Raw genomic sequence first — 13,692 nt, 5'->3', positions numbered from 1 at the left:
GTCTCTGTATCCATGGACAGAAGGCTCTGTCTGTGCCAGGGGCTCTTGGATGTCTCTGTATCCATGGACAGAAGGCTCTGAGTGTGCCAGGGTTTCCATAATGTCTCTGTGCCCATGGGTATGGAATAGCATGGACACTGAAAGTGTCAGTCCCGTTGCTTGCACGCTCCTTCCTTTGTATACAAGACGCATCCATGCACACCCCCATGTACAGATACATTAAAACATCAGGGAGGGACAGAGATTTCCCCCAGAGCTCTAACTTGGGCATAACTCACCTTTTAGCCGGTGGCCAGGGGATTTTTTTCCCCAGCTCTGTGTGAGAAGGTGTCCAGGAGCTGAAGGAGCGGCATTTAGAAGCAGTTTCAGGATTTCTAGGCAGGAAGTGGAGCTGACAACCATCCACGTAACTCCCCGTATTCATCAGGATGTGCTGCTGGTTCTTTGGGAATATGGCCCAATGGAGACACGAGCCTTGGAAAAATCCCAGCGCTCTGTGGGTTTGTGCAAAGGGGAAGCAGCAGAAACACTTTGTGTCTGCTTTGGGGACACAAGGCCCAAGGAGCTGCGGTGGCAGAGGGTGACCTGGGCTGGTGGCAGGTGAAGTCCTGGTTCATGACATCCCAGAGTGGCACAGGACAAAGCTCCAAGCCCTCCCAACCCCACTGATGAAGTCTTTGTGATGCTGCACATCCTATAGGAAAAGCTGCTGTCACACAATGCACTGGGATTTGTAAGTTTCATTTTCAATACTTTAGGTCAAAGTTTCAAACTGCAATATTTTTGTACTCAAGACACAGTCATGCAAAATCCATCTCTCATCCTCCTATTGCTTCAACTCCAATTAAAAAAAAAAATCTTAATATTGGAAACAAAACCCAAAGTCTTTAAAATGGATGCTGATGTCAGTCCGTAAGATGGATCCAGGCATGAGAACATGCACAAAGTAAATGAGTTCTCCTTTAAAAAGATCAGTTACCTCTTAATCCAAAGTTCAAGAAGATTTCACTACACATTTGTTTCTTTTTTTTTCTCTTTAATATTTTTATCAGGTTTTTTTTCTTTTTTCTTTTTCTTTTTAAGAAGATAACACATCCTGAAAAAGAAATGTTCAGAAACATGAGATATATTTCTGATAAATAATGAAAATATTTACTCCTCTGTTTGCTTTTCTCTGGATACCCTGATGTAAAAAATCTAGCAGATATGAGCAGAGGTGTCAAGTGTTTGCTTTGGACTAAGCTGGAGTTCAGCACTGCTGACATCCTGCTCCAGCCAAGAGTTGCAGAATTCTTTTGCAGATCTCAAGCCATGTGTTTGCAGGCACAGCACCTGCAGAGCTGACACACCAGTGCACGTGAATAACTCTGTTACTCCCTCACAGAATTTGGGCTCTGCCCCAGAACGAGGTGCTCCAGCCCTTGGCTCCTGGTTCCCGTGGGGAGCAGCTCCCTTCCCTCTGGCTGAGCTGCTCAGGCAGAGCCCGGCAGCTCCTGGCCCTGCAGGGCTGAGGCTTTTCCCCGTGGCTGGGCACAGACGGATGGAGCAGCACTGCTGGACACGGGCACACAGAGGGACCAGCAGCAGCTGCCTTTGGCCACCTGAGGCTCCAAGGCCCAAACTCAGAGCAGACAGAGCTGGAAGAGACTCGCAGGCTCCCTGCTGGCTCTGCTGCCCCACTTGTGCCCACCTGGGAGCCCCCAGGGCCAGCAGGGACTTGAGATGGCAGCCCTGGGCTCCTGGAGGTTGTGCAAGGAACAGAGCTGGGGACTCCCTGTCCATGGGGAGCTTCCAGATGGAAAAGGCTGCTGTGCCCAGGCAGCTCCAAGGGCAGAGAAAGGAGGGTCTCGACCCCTGGATCCGTGCCAGTCCCACAGTCCTGGGCAGCAGCCACCGAGCCCTGGGGGAGCAGAGGGCACAGCAAGAGGGACAAAAGCAGGCAAGGTCAGAGACTGGAGAGAGCCAGACCCGGCAGCAGGAACAGCTGCTCCATTGCACTCTTGGAGAAAGCTCTTGGCTGGTTCAAAGCGCTGAAAGGCGCGAAGGGCAGAGAGGAGGCCACACTAAACACTGCTTCTGTTTCCACAGCCTCCCCTCTCCGTGTCCCAGAAGGAATTGGATGGACTGTGTTCTTCTCCCCGAGTCATCCGGTTCAGCACGAGCAGCTGAGCACCAGGAGCTGAAGGAGCTGAAGCCTCAGGCCACAAGAGCTGGGCCTGAGGAGACTTTGTGAGCAAATGAATGCTGCTAACATGGACCTGGCTGAATGCAGCAGATGGAATCATGGAATCACAGAATCCTTTCTGTTGGAAAAGACCTCTGAGCTCATCCAGTCCAGCCGGTCACCCAGCAGTGTCGAGCCCAGCACTAAACCACGTCCCTGAAGTGCCAAGGCCTGGACAACAGCCCTGAGTGAGGCCCTGAGCCAAAGGTGGCCTCGGGATGAACCTTCCAACCAAAGGTTATCTTTGTATCTGCTCACTAATGAAATGTGCATGGTCATTAGCGCTGTGATAGATGTATCCACTCATTAGTGAAACATGGATTGACCTTTCTGTGTTTAGAAGCCAGACAAGGCCATGAAATCTGACATCTGGCCTTGTCTGGGGCTGAATGGGCAAAGTCACCTCCCTCGGTTCCTCTTGGGCCCTGGCCAGGCTTTGGGAGGAACCCAGGAGGAGGATGAAACCAGATGTTCCCGCACCAGCAGCGCTGTCAGTTTGTTCATTCAGGACTGTCAGAGCTGGGCCCTCTCCCAGCGAGGCTGGAGCCTCACCTGTGGCTGGAGGCACCTGCAGGAATTCCCAGTGTCCAGGAGTGGCTCTGCAGCCCTTGGCTGTGACAGCTTCCCCAGCTGCTGTGTGGATCTGGGGCATGGTAAAGCCTGAGGGTAACTGCTGCTGGATCTTTCTTAATCACTGCTGCAATCTCTGGTGCTGCTGGCTGGGTGCATTGCCCAGCTGCTCCTTTTGTGATTCTTTGCTGCTTTGAGCTACAGTCAATGACACTGAGTCCTTCAGTTGGTGTCTGTGTCTTTGGTGCTGACCCTGCCCACTGGGGAAACAAAACTGGCACAGCCTGGCCAGATCACAACAAAATGTCACTTTTTAAATGTAAATGTGAGGAATCAGTCCCATCAGAAATTCCCAGATGGGAAGCCCTTCCCTGGAGTTCCCTGGCTCTGGAGTGGGCTGAGGTCAGAGCACTGGTGTCAGCAGTGGGGCACTCTGTTAAAAGAGGCTGAACCCCTGGATGTCTTCAAATGCATCCAAAAATTGCATGTGGAAGAAGGAAAAGAATTGTGGGTTTGGGAATATGTGGGTGAAGTTTGTAAATGGCACATTGGAAACAGCACCAACAGAAGGAAAAATTGCTTTTGGAATGCTCCCACATGGAGGGACAGAGGAAGGTTAAAACTTGAGCTCAGGTTCATTTGTGCAAGTGAAATATAATATTATTATTATCATCATTAATAACAGTTATATAAAAATAGAACATGATTATACATTTTATTCAGATAGAATTAAAAATTGATAATGTGAAATAAGGCTGACAATGCTAATATGTCACCTTTGGCTGCTCACTGTGACACTGAATACCCTACAGAAAAGGACTGGCCAAGACCCAGATGTCACAATAGAACTTTGTGAATTGTGTATAATGAATAAGGGAGGAAGGGATGTTGTGGAAACCCAGGACACCGGGAGGATTTCTCTGTCTGCTCTGGGGTGTCCTGACCCCCAGGGGAGCACTGACTTTGACCCTCATTCATGGAGAAAACTTACAAACCCTCAAGGTAAACTAGAAACCACAAAAGTGTGAAATAGATTGTAGAGATTTTAGAGAGGAGTTTAGTATGTCACATGGGTAAGAAATTTAAGCTTTAGGATTTTTAGTGTGTTATAGATGGATTCAAGATTGTTATAAATGAATGCTCCAATTTATTAATTAAAGAAAATTTATTAAATTGTCCAAATATAAATTTAGAGAATAACAATGAAAAGCCACTATCAAAAAAAGGTCAGTGCCGAGCCCGGGATCTGGGTGAGACACAGGTTTGACCACTGCAGCATAGGGTCCCCTATGTTCACCCCGACTGTTCTGTCCAAGTGATTTATAGATGGTTTTTCTTGCCTGAGGCAAAGTCTCTTTCTTCTTTTCTGGGCTGCACCTATTCATGTGGAGTTCCTTCACTGTGGCAAGTTGAACGGAACCCGTCCGATTGATCGTGCTCCTGGAGTTCGGTATTCACATGTATCTCCCTGATGGTTCTGGTTATCTCACTCTCAACTACTTACAGCGTGTTTCTCGTTGGGCGTTCCAAACAGGTACATGTCACTTAGGGCGTGTAAGTGGTGCCATTGTGTTCAGCTGGATAAGATATACAGAAGTTTATTACATACAACAACTTGCAGAGTAAAATCTCGGACACTTTGGTATATATGGGATTTGACACAGAAAAAGGGAATTAGAGAAAGGGAATTAGCTCATAAAATGAGGAAAAGACGAGAATGGAGATACATGAGGGAAAGAGAATGAAGAGAGAAACAAAAAGATTAGCATATAGAATAGCATGGTAGGTTAGTGAACACATTTTGGAATAGCAACAGCAAACCGTTTTACCAGCTCAAATGTGCAGCTACCAATAAAACAAAAGCAGCCAGCAAAGCAGTTCAGTAATGTTTTACTTTCTAAATGTCCAGAGGGATTCAGCAAATCAGTACAAACATTCTGAAATACCTTGGCTAATGCTGGAGAATAGGAGGGGAACAGAAGCCCGGTGTTTTAAAAATTCTGCAATGGGACATTGAGCAGTCACTGTGGTGGTGAGATGGTTTCTCCTTGAAGCTGATGAGGGACAAAGCAAACCTCCAGCCAGCCACCCTGCTGAGAGCTTGGCAGTAAAGAGCCTGCAGCCAAGTAGGTGCTTTTCATCAGAAGAATTCAAAATAGTGTGCCAATATCCAAACCTGACCACTGATTGGTTTGACCCAACTTCCTCAAAAAATTCACTTCCATGTCAAACCACGACAAATATGTAAAATGTAACATAAGATACTTGAAAAATGATGAATGCCAAAGGATCTGAGTATTAGATCTTTCCTCAAAGAGAATCCTTTTTGCTAACATCTACATGCCAGGAGCTGCAGTGTAGCACCAGGGAGACAAAGGAACCCACCAGTGCTGAAAAGCACCCATCTCCGAGCCGGCCACGTCCATTCATTTGCAAATTAGGTCCTTTTCTCCCTGCTGCCAGCTGCGGGTTTGAAATACTGTGAAGCAACCTTCCCGTCCTTGGTGGGGTGCTTAAAAACACTTACAGAATATTTCTTACCAATATAACATATTTCATACATCTATTTCTCACAAGCACGAATTATCTAAAATACACATAACAATTCCATGATTCCATCTGCTGCATTCAGCCAGGTCCATGTTAGCAGCATTCATTTGCTCACAAAGTCTCCTCAGGCCCAGCTCTTGAGGCCTGAGGCTTCAGCTCCTTCAGCTCCTGGTGCTCAGCTGCTCGTGCTGAACCGGATGACTCGGGGAGAAGAACGCAGTCCATCCAATTCCGTCTGGGACACGGAGAGGGGAGGCTGTGGAAACAGGAGCAGTGTTTGGTGTGGCCTCCTCTCTGCCCTGCATGCCTTTCAGTGCTTTGAACCAGCCAAGAGCTTTCTCCAAGAGTGCAATGGAGCAGCTGTTCCTGCTGCCGGGTCTGGCTCTCTCCAGTCTCTGACCTTGCCTGCTTTTGTCCCTCTTGCTGTGCCCTCTGCTCCCCCAGGGCTCGGTGGCTGCTGCCCAGGACTGTGGGACTGGCACGGATCCAGGGGTCGAGACCCTCCTTTCTCTGCCCTTGGAGCTGCCTGGGCACAGCAGCCTTTTCCATCTGGAAGCTCTCCATGGACAGGGAGTCCCCAGCTCTGTTCCTTGCACAACCTCCAGGAGCCCAGGGCTGCCATCTCAAGTCCCTGCTGGCCCTGGGGGCTCCCAGGTGGGCACAAGTGGGGCAGCAGAGCCAGCAGGGAGCCTGCGAGTCTCTTCCAGCTCTGTCTGCTCTGAGTTTGGGCCTTGGAGCCTCAGGTGGCCAAAGGCAGCTGCTGCTGGTCCCTCTGTGTGCCCGTGTCCAGCAGTGCTGCTCCATCCGTCTGTGCCCAGCCACGGGGAAAAGCCTCAGCCCTGCAGGGCCAGGAGCTGCCGGGCTCTGCCTGAGCAGCTCAGCCAGAGGGAAGGGAGCTGCTCCCCACGGGAACCAGGAGCCAAGGGCTGGAGCACCTCGTTCTGGGGCAGAGCCCAAATTCTGTGAGGGAGTAACAGAGTTATTCACGTGCACTGGTGTGTCAGCTCTGCAGGTGCTGTGCCTGCAAACACATGGCTTGAGATCTGCAAAAGAATTCTGCAACTCTTGGCTGGATCTAGATGTCAGCAGTGCTGAACTCCAGCTTAGTCCAAAGCAAACACCTGGCACCTCTGCTCATATCTGCTAGATTTTTTACATCGGGATATCCAGAGAAAAGCAAACAGAGGAGTAAATATTTTCATTGTTTATGAGAAATGTTTCTCATTTTGCTAAACATCTCTTATTCAGGATGTGTTATCTTCTTAAAGAAAAAGGAAAAGAAAAATGAGAAAAATATGAAAAACAAGAAAAAAATTTGTAGTGAAAACCTTCTGTACCTTTGGATTAAGAGGTAACTGGTCGTTTTAAAAGGAGAACTCATTTGCTTTGTGCATGTTCTGATGGTCTGGATCCATCTTACGGACTGACCTCAGCATCCTTTTTTTAAAGACTGGGTTTTGTTTCCAATATTAAGATTTTTTTTTTTAATTGGAGTTGAAGCAATAGGAGGATGAGAGATGGATTGTGCACGACTGTGTTTTGAGGCCAAAAAAAATTGCAATTTGAAACCTGGACCTAAAGTATTGAAAATGAAACTTACAAATCCCAGTGCATTGTGTGACAGCAGCTTTTCCTATAGGATGTGCAGCATCACAAAGACTTCATCAGTGGGGTTGGGAGGGCTTGGAGCTTTGTCCTGTGCCACTCTGGGATGTCATGAACCAGGACTTCACCTGCCACCAGCCCAGGTCACCCTCTGCCACCGCAGCTCCTTGGGCCTTGTGTCCCCAGAGCAGACACAAAGTGTTTCTGCTGCTTCCCCTTTGCACAAACCCACAGAGCGCTGGGATTTTTCCAAGGCTCGTGTCTCCATTGGGCCATATTCCCAAAGAACCAGCAGCACATCCTGATGAATACGGGGAGTTACGTGGATGGTTGTCAGCTCCACTTCCTGCCTAGAAATCCTGAAACTGCTTCTAAATGCCGCTCCTTCAGCTCCTGGACACCTTCTCACACAGAGCTGGGGAAAAAAATCCCCTGGCCACCGGCTAAAAGGTGAGTTATGCCCAAGTTAGAGCTCTGGGGGAAATCTCTGTCCCTCCCTGACGTTTTAATGTATCTGTACATGGGGGTGTGCATGGATGCGTTTTGTATACAAAGGAAGGAGCGTGCAAGCAACGGGACTGACACTTTCAGTGTCCATGCTATTCCATACCCATGGGCACAGAGACATTATGGAAACCCTGGCACAGACAGGGCCTTCTGTCCATGGGTACAGAGACATCCAAGAGCCCCTGGCACACACAGAGCCTTCTGTCCATGGATACAGAGACATCCAAGAGCCCCTGGCACACACAGGCCTGGCAGCGCAGGTTGATTTCCCCACAGGCTGCAGGAGATGAGAACACAACATTTGCCAACACTGACTGCAAGCCACAGCTCCGGGTGCTCCCCGTGAACCTCAGCTCTGGGACCACTGTCTGCCCCAAGCTCCAGGGACTGCAGTGGGAGCCTGGCTGGGCTCTGCCCTGGGGCAATCCTGCAGGCACAGCTGCAAACAGGGAGCATTCCCTTGCCACAAACAGCCAAGCCAGGGCTGCAGGGCAGCTGCTCCAGCCCGGACTGCACTGCTGAGTGCTGTGCTCTGGGGCTGGGGCTCCCCGCACAGGGGACTGGACTGGTGTGCCACAGGAGACAGAGAAGCTGCAGCTTCAGCCTAACTGAGGGGGGTGCGTGGGCTGGGAAGAGCGGGGAGGCTCAAGGGGATTCACAGATCTCATCCTGCTGCAAGGACGAGGAAAAGGGAGTGGGAACTGAGCAGTGAGGAGAGCTGAGGGCTGGAGAGCAGCTCTGAATGACACTAAAATCCCACTGGACCTCTGAGACATTGCTGCTCCTCAGCCAGTGACAGGATGAGTCCCTAAGCCTGGGGCTCGGCCTTCCTCGTGGTGAGGGGCACCAAGGAAGGCAACAGTGTGATGGAGACTGCCATGGGCTGGGAACTCACTGGGGGAAAAGAGGGAGCAGTTGGGAAGTACAAGGCAGGTGGAGGAGAGAACTGTTCAGAGAAAGACTGAGCTACAGCTTGAGCAAGCTGCAAAATGTCATTTGGGGTCATCCCAGATGGATTTCATTTCAGAAGCTATTGAACAAGTTTATTTTGGGGTGGTGTCATGTTTTCCCTGGGAGGTGTACACTCTGCACACTTGAGCTGTGTTGCTGAAATGCTCCAGCAGGTCTGTGCTGCAGGTCACCCCATTTCTTCTTTGGCTGATTGCGGCCCGGTGCTGAGCTCCAGCAGAGCCCTGGCAGAGCCCAGAGCAGCCTCAGCACCCGCAGAGCCCGGCTGCAAGGAGAGAAACCAGAAAGCGCCCGTCAGCTGAAGGCTCCTGTCCCCTTGTCCCAGCCGCCCGCGGTGCCCAGGCCATGCTGGCCGTGCCCAGAGCTGTGCCCAGAGCTGCCCATCCCTGCTGCCTTTGGGAGCAGAGCAGGAGGGCAGGACATGTGCCCAGCCTGCAGCCAGCCACGGCACATCCAGCCCTCAGCAGCTGCCCAGAGCAGGATGCTCCTGTGCTCGCTGCCATCTCCCCAAAGCTCTGATCCCACCATGCCAAGCAGACGGGACCCACCTGACGCCATCCCCTGCTGGAAGAAAAGCTGGTCCCAAACCATGTCCTCAGCCTTCTCCAAGGGCACGGCCCATCCACGCCACAGCTGCTCCCAAGCACTTCCTGATCCAGACTGGACCCCAGCTAGAATGCCTCCTCTAGAAAAACACACAACAAATTATTGAAAATAGATTACAGACAAAAAGGGGAACAAGAAAAAAGGTCAAAAATCATATTACTGTCAGGGACTTGAGGAAGGCCCAACCCCTGCATGCCAGGGAAAAACCCACCCACAGGTGAGGGAAGCCCAGGCTTTCTCCCTTCCCCCCTGCACTGCCCCCCAAAATAACGGTGACCCCAAAGCAAACAGGGGCAGTGGAGCAGCCCAAGCCCTTCCTTGCCTGCAGAGCAAAGCAGCCCCTGCACAGGTTCTGGAGTCCCACCTCTGCTCCCACCATGGGGGTTTGTTTGTGTCGGGATGGCTGCCCCAGCCCCAGCCCCAGCCCGGGGCACGGTGGGGGCTGGGGGCTGTTGGCAGGGCCAGGAGCCCACTCCCATTTCATCACCACCCCAGCCCACCCCCCCAGCCCTGCCAAAAGCAGCCTGGCAGCCGACTGAAGGATCAGCTGCATCCGCCCCAGCAAAGGGGGAACCTTTGGTTCCTGGCCAGGCTGTGCAATGCCCAAATCTGGGAGCATCCCCCTGCGTGTGGACTCACCTGCTAATTTCCTGTGGAGCCTGGCTTTGGAGAAGGTGCCAGAATCGAAGTCCATCATCCTCAGCTGCCCGTGGCCAGGTGGAGGAAGAGGTTGTCATCCTTGATTCATCCTCACTGTCCCCAGCAGCAGCAGCCCCACCTGGTACAGCTCCTCCAGGGGCTCCTTCTCTTTCCGTGGGGGTGAGCCCAGGCTGTCAGGGTTCTGCCCAGGGCCCCAGCTGTCAGGGAACCAGACAAGCAAACCAGCTCAGATGGCAGCCACCAGTGCTGGGCAGAGCAGCTCAGCTCCAGCACAAGGGCTGCATGTCCCCATCTGATGACCCCTGGGCAGTGACACAGGCAGGACAAAATGTCTGGGTTCCTTTGCTTCTGATTGCCAAGGCATGTGTGGAGCTGAAACTTACCAGGGCCTTGCATCAAACTGTGCCTGTGGCTCTCTCCCTTCTTCTAGGGCCGATCAATATCCTGCAGCCAGGGATCACAGAACAGCTCTTCTAACGAGGGCCTGTCCGAGTGCAGCATGGATAAACACCGCCTGATCACATCTTGGCACTCTGGGCAGAGAAACCAGAACCCGCCGGTCAGCTGGAGAAGGCTCCTGTTGGCTTTGCCCCACTATTCCCGTGCCCAGGCCATGCTGGATGTGCTCAGAGCTGGGTCTAAACTTCCCCATCAATTCCCTGTTTTGGAGGAGAGCAGGAGAGCAGGACATGTGCCACCTCCTCAGCAGCTGCCAGGGCGGGATGCTCACGAGCTGCTGCTGTCTCCCAGCACTGGCATTGCCCCCGTGGCCAGAGATGAGGATCCACCTTGAGAGAGCCGTTGTGGCAGCGAGAGCTGATGGTCCCAGCTGATGTTCTGGCTCCTCCTGAAAGGGTGCTCCCCGCAGACCATCTGGTGCAGCAGGATGCCCAGGGACCAGATGGTAGCTGGCTTGCCGTAGTAAAATCTAAAGTGGGTCCATTCTGGGGGCCTGTATGACCGTGTTCCTGTGGAATACAGATGGGGTTCATCAGGGGGATGCTGCTGCTCCCAGAGCCTGGCCCCAGCATCCCTGGGCGTGTGGGAGCTGCCCCAGTGGCACACGGGGTGACCGCTGCCCTCTCGCCAGCACCTGGGACTTGTGTACAGACTTGGGGTTGGAAAAGAAGCCACTGGGGTTGGAAGAGGGCAGCAGAAGTCCTGGCAAGGCCCGACCATGAGGAGGAAAAACCCACCCAGTGCTTGGGAAAACCATGCCTTCATCCTCCCTGCCTGCACTGCCCAAAAACATCATGAATCCAAAACAAACCAGGTGAGTGGAGCAGTCCAAGCCCTTTGTCACCTGCACACCAAACCGGCTGGGACACAGGTTACGGCCCCCCTCTCTGCTACCCCCACCCACCCGTGTTTTTGTTGGGCTGGCTGCCCCAGCCCCAGCCTCAGTCCTGGGCAGAGAGGTGGGCAAAGGCTGCCAGCAGGGCTGGAAGCTGGCTCCCCACCCAGCCCTCCTCAAATGCAACTCAGCTGAAATCTCAGTGCCATGAAGGGCAGCAAAAGGGAGAATCCCCGCTGCCACACCCAGCTTGGGCTGTGAGATGTTGGGCCATGAGATGCCAGGACCGAGAGCACACCCCTGCATGGGCTCACCTGCAAAGCGAGGGTAGGCTGTGTCTTGCAGGTAGGTGCCACAGCCAAAGTCAATCAATTTGGCCTGCCCGGTGGCCAGGTCAACCAGGATGTTCTGTGGTTTGATGTCCCTGTGCAGGACTCCACAGCTGGTGCAGTGCTGCACGGCCTCCAGCACCTGGCGGAACAGATCCCGTGCCACCTCCTCGGACAGGAACCCCCGTGCCCGAATGAAATTGTGCAAGTCCTGAGAGTGCTCTGGGCGTTCCAGCACGATCAAGATGTCGTTGGGGAGCTCAAGCCACTCCAGCAGCTGGACGACACCGGGGAAGCCAGGGGACACCTTGTCCAGCAGCACGATCTCCAGGGGTGCGCTGGTGCCGTCGGGCTGCGGGAGGAGCACGATGCTGTCAGTGGGGCTGATGCCATGCCGGGGATCGGGAGCCCCTCACCCAGCCCGGGGTGCTCTGTGCCCTGCGCTGGCCACATGCCCTCTCTCCCTCGAGGTGTCCTGGTGGCTCCCACCCTGCCGGGCCTCGGCTCATCCCCGCCCGGCACGGCCCGGCTTCTGCCGCTGGCCCCGCTCACTCACCAGCTCACCCCAGTGCCGGACGCGGTTCCTTGGCACCCTTTTGATGGCCACCTGCAAGCCAAGAGCAGCAGCGGGCTGAGCTCGCCACCCGCCCTGCCCAGCCCCAGCCCCATTCCCCACCTCCTCCTCCTCGTCTTCCCTCCCCCTCCCCTCCTCCTCCCCCTCCCTCTACTCCTCCTCCTCCTCCCGTTCCCCTCCTCCTCCTCCTCCGCCCGCCGCCGGCCCCGCCGCTCACCGGGGCGCCGTCCGAGAGCCGCGTGGCCGCGAAGACGCTGCCGAAGCCGCCGCTGCCCAGCAGCGAACCCAGCCGGTACCGCTCCTGCAGGCCCTGCTGCGCCTTCCCTGCGGGCGGGACACGGCTGTCAGCGCTCGGCCCGGGGCCAGGAGCGGCCCCCGAGCGCCCCCCGACCGACCCGGGCCGGCCCTCCCCAGGCGTTCGCTCCCGGCAACGGGACAGCGGCGGCTCGGGGGCGGCGGCTGCGCTGCCGAGCGGCGGAGCTCGGGCCGGGGAAGCCGCAGCGGAGGCGGCGGCAGCGGCCGCGCCGCGTGTGTCCTCCGCGGGGCCCGGGAGGAGCCGGGGCCGGGGCCAGGCTCGGGCCAGGCGGAGCCAGAGGGAGGCGATGCCGCCCCAGCCCCAGGCACCGATGCCCGCCCAGAAGCGCCACCGCCAGCACGGCCAGAGCCGGGCGGAGGCGAGACCCGAGCGGGACGGCCGGGGGCGGGGATGGGGCAGCCCCGCCCGGAGCCGGGGGCGGGCCGGGGGCATGGCCCGGCCGTGAATGGGGAGAGGGAGACTGGGAGAGGAGGGGACAGCGGGAAAGGGAGAGCGGGAGACGGTGCGGGACAGCGGGAGACGGTGCGGGACAGCGGGAGAAGGAGAGGGAGAGGAGTAAGAATCGGAAGTCGACAAAATCACTGCTGCCGCTGCTGCTGCTGCTGCCGCCGCTGCTGCTGCTGCTGCAACTGAAGCTCCGGGGCCGTTTGTCCCCGTGTCCGTTTGTCCGTTGCCCGCTCACCCCCACGCCCAGCCCCCCGCTCCCCGGGGGCAGCCCCTGAGCCTGTCCAAACACGGGAACTTTGCCGTGTTCAGCCCAGACCCAGAGTCTGGACTCCTGCACGGGGGCAGAGGTATCTCTTCGGTCGCTGCTGTGCATTGTCCCCGCTGAGTATCAAACCCTGTCGGGGCACATTCCTTGGCTGGAGGGTTCCCTGGTCCTGGCCCTGCACTTATGGCTCCAGCTTTGCTTTCCAGTGAATACTGGAAGGCAAACTGTGTAGCTCATGGTACTTTAGAGTATCTAGAACTTGCTAAGTCACTGATCTTAGAGGTGAGATGCATTTGGAATTAATGGGATGGAGAAGTAGTGCAAGATGGAAAAAGGCAGCAGAGAAATAAATAGAGGAAAACATCTTGGACTGTTTCTTTCAATTTTCATTTCACTTCTGGAAAGCTGTTTCAGTTTTCCAGGAATCTTTTCCACAGTCCTGTCTGCTCTTCTCAAGAACCTTTCCTGGAGAACCAGGTTGAGCTCTTGTCACAAGATGTGCCACCAACTGCAGCTTCTCTTGGCTTTCCACAGCGGGTGTGCAGCAGGACTCTTGCAGCAGAGCAGGACAAAGGTTTGGAGAACTTGACAGCTTGTCCTTTCTCTTCCTGGAGAGCTGGGGAGTTGTGCCATTGGTGAGGTTTTCATTGTGACTGTTCCAGCCTTGGGAAACAGGAGGTGGAACCAGGACTTGTTAGGGAATACAAGCCTGACTGAATGCAGAGAAGGAATCTCCAGAGCCCGCAGCCAGAAATGGAGAGTTGTGTGATAATCAT

General features: G+C 54.4%; 1 protein-coding gene across 1 annotated transcript; it reads right to left on the bottom strand.

Annotated features, from left to right (window-relative positions):
* Nucleotides 1-9,764: 9,764 nt before the first annotated feature.
* On the bottom strand, nt 9,765-12,698 carry LOC137464238 (serine/threonine-protein kinase pim-2-like). The gene is made up of 4 exons (XM_068175536.1): nt 12,106-12,698; nt 11,871-11,921; nt 11,457-11,666; nt 9,765-9,872 (listed from the first exon to the last, which is right to left on the bottom strand). Exons 1-4 carry the CDS (start codon nt 12,634-12,636, stop codon nt 9,765-9,767), a joined length of 900 nt encoding a protein of 299 aa, XP_068031637.1. The 5' UTR covers nt 12,637-12,698.
* Between the last annotated feature and the right edge of the window lie 994 nt (nt 12,699-13,692).

Source organism: Anomalospiza imberbis, chromosome 39 (genome assembly GCF_031753505.1).
Source record: "Anomalospiza imberbis isolate Cuckoo-Finch-1a 21T00152 chromosome 39, ASM3175350v1, whole genome shotgun sequence".
In the NCBI taxonomy this organism is placed as follows: domain Eukaryota; kingdom Metazoa; phylum Chordata; class Aves; order Passeriformes; family Viduidae; genus Anomalospiza; species Anomalospiza imberbis.
This window is presented reverse-complemented; position numbering and strand designations above follow the sequence as displayed.

Coding starts and splice junctions, on each gene's coding strand:
- LOC137464238 (XM_068175536.1), bottom strand. CDS start 12,636: ATGCCCCCGGCCCGCCCCCGGCTCCGGGCGGGGCTGCCCCATCCCCGC. Junction 11,922..12,105: donor GGCTCTCGGACGGCGCCCCG/GTGAGCGGCGGG, acceptor CTTGGCTTGCAG/GTGGCCATCAAAAGGGTGCC. Junction 11,667..11,870: donor TCCGGCACTGGGGTGAGCTG/GTGAGTGAGCGG, acceptor CTCCTCCCGCAG/CCCGACGGCACCAGCGCACC.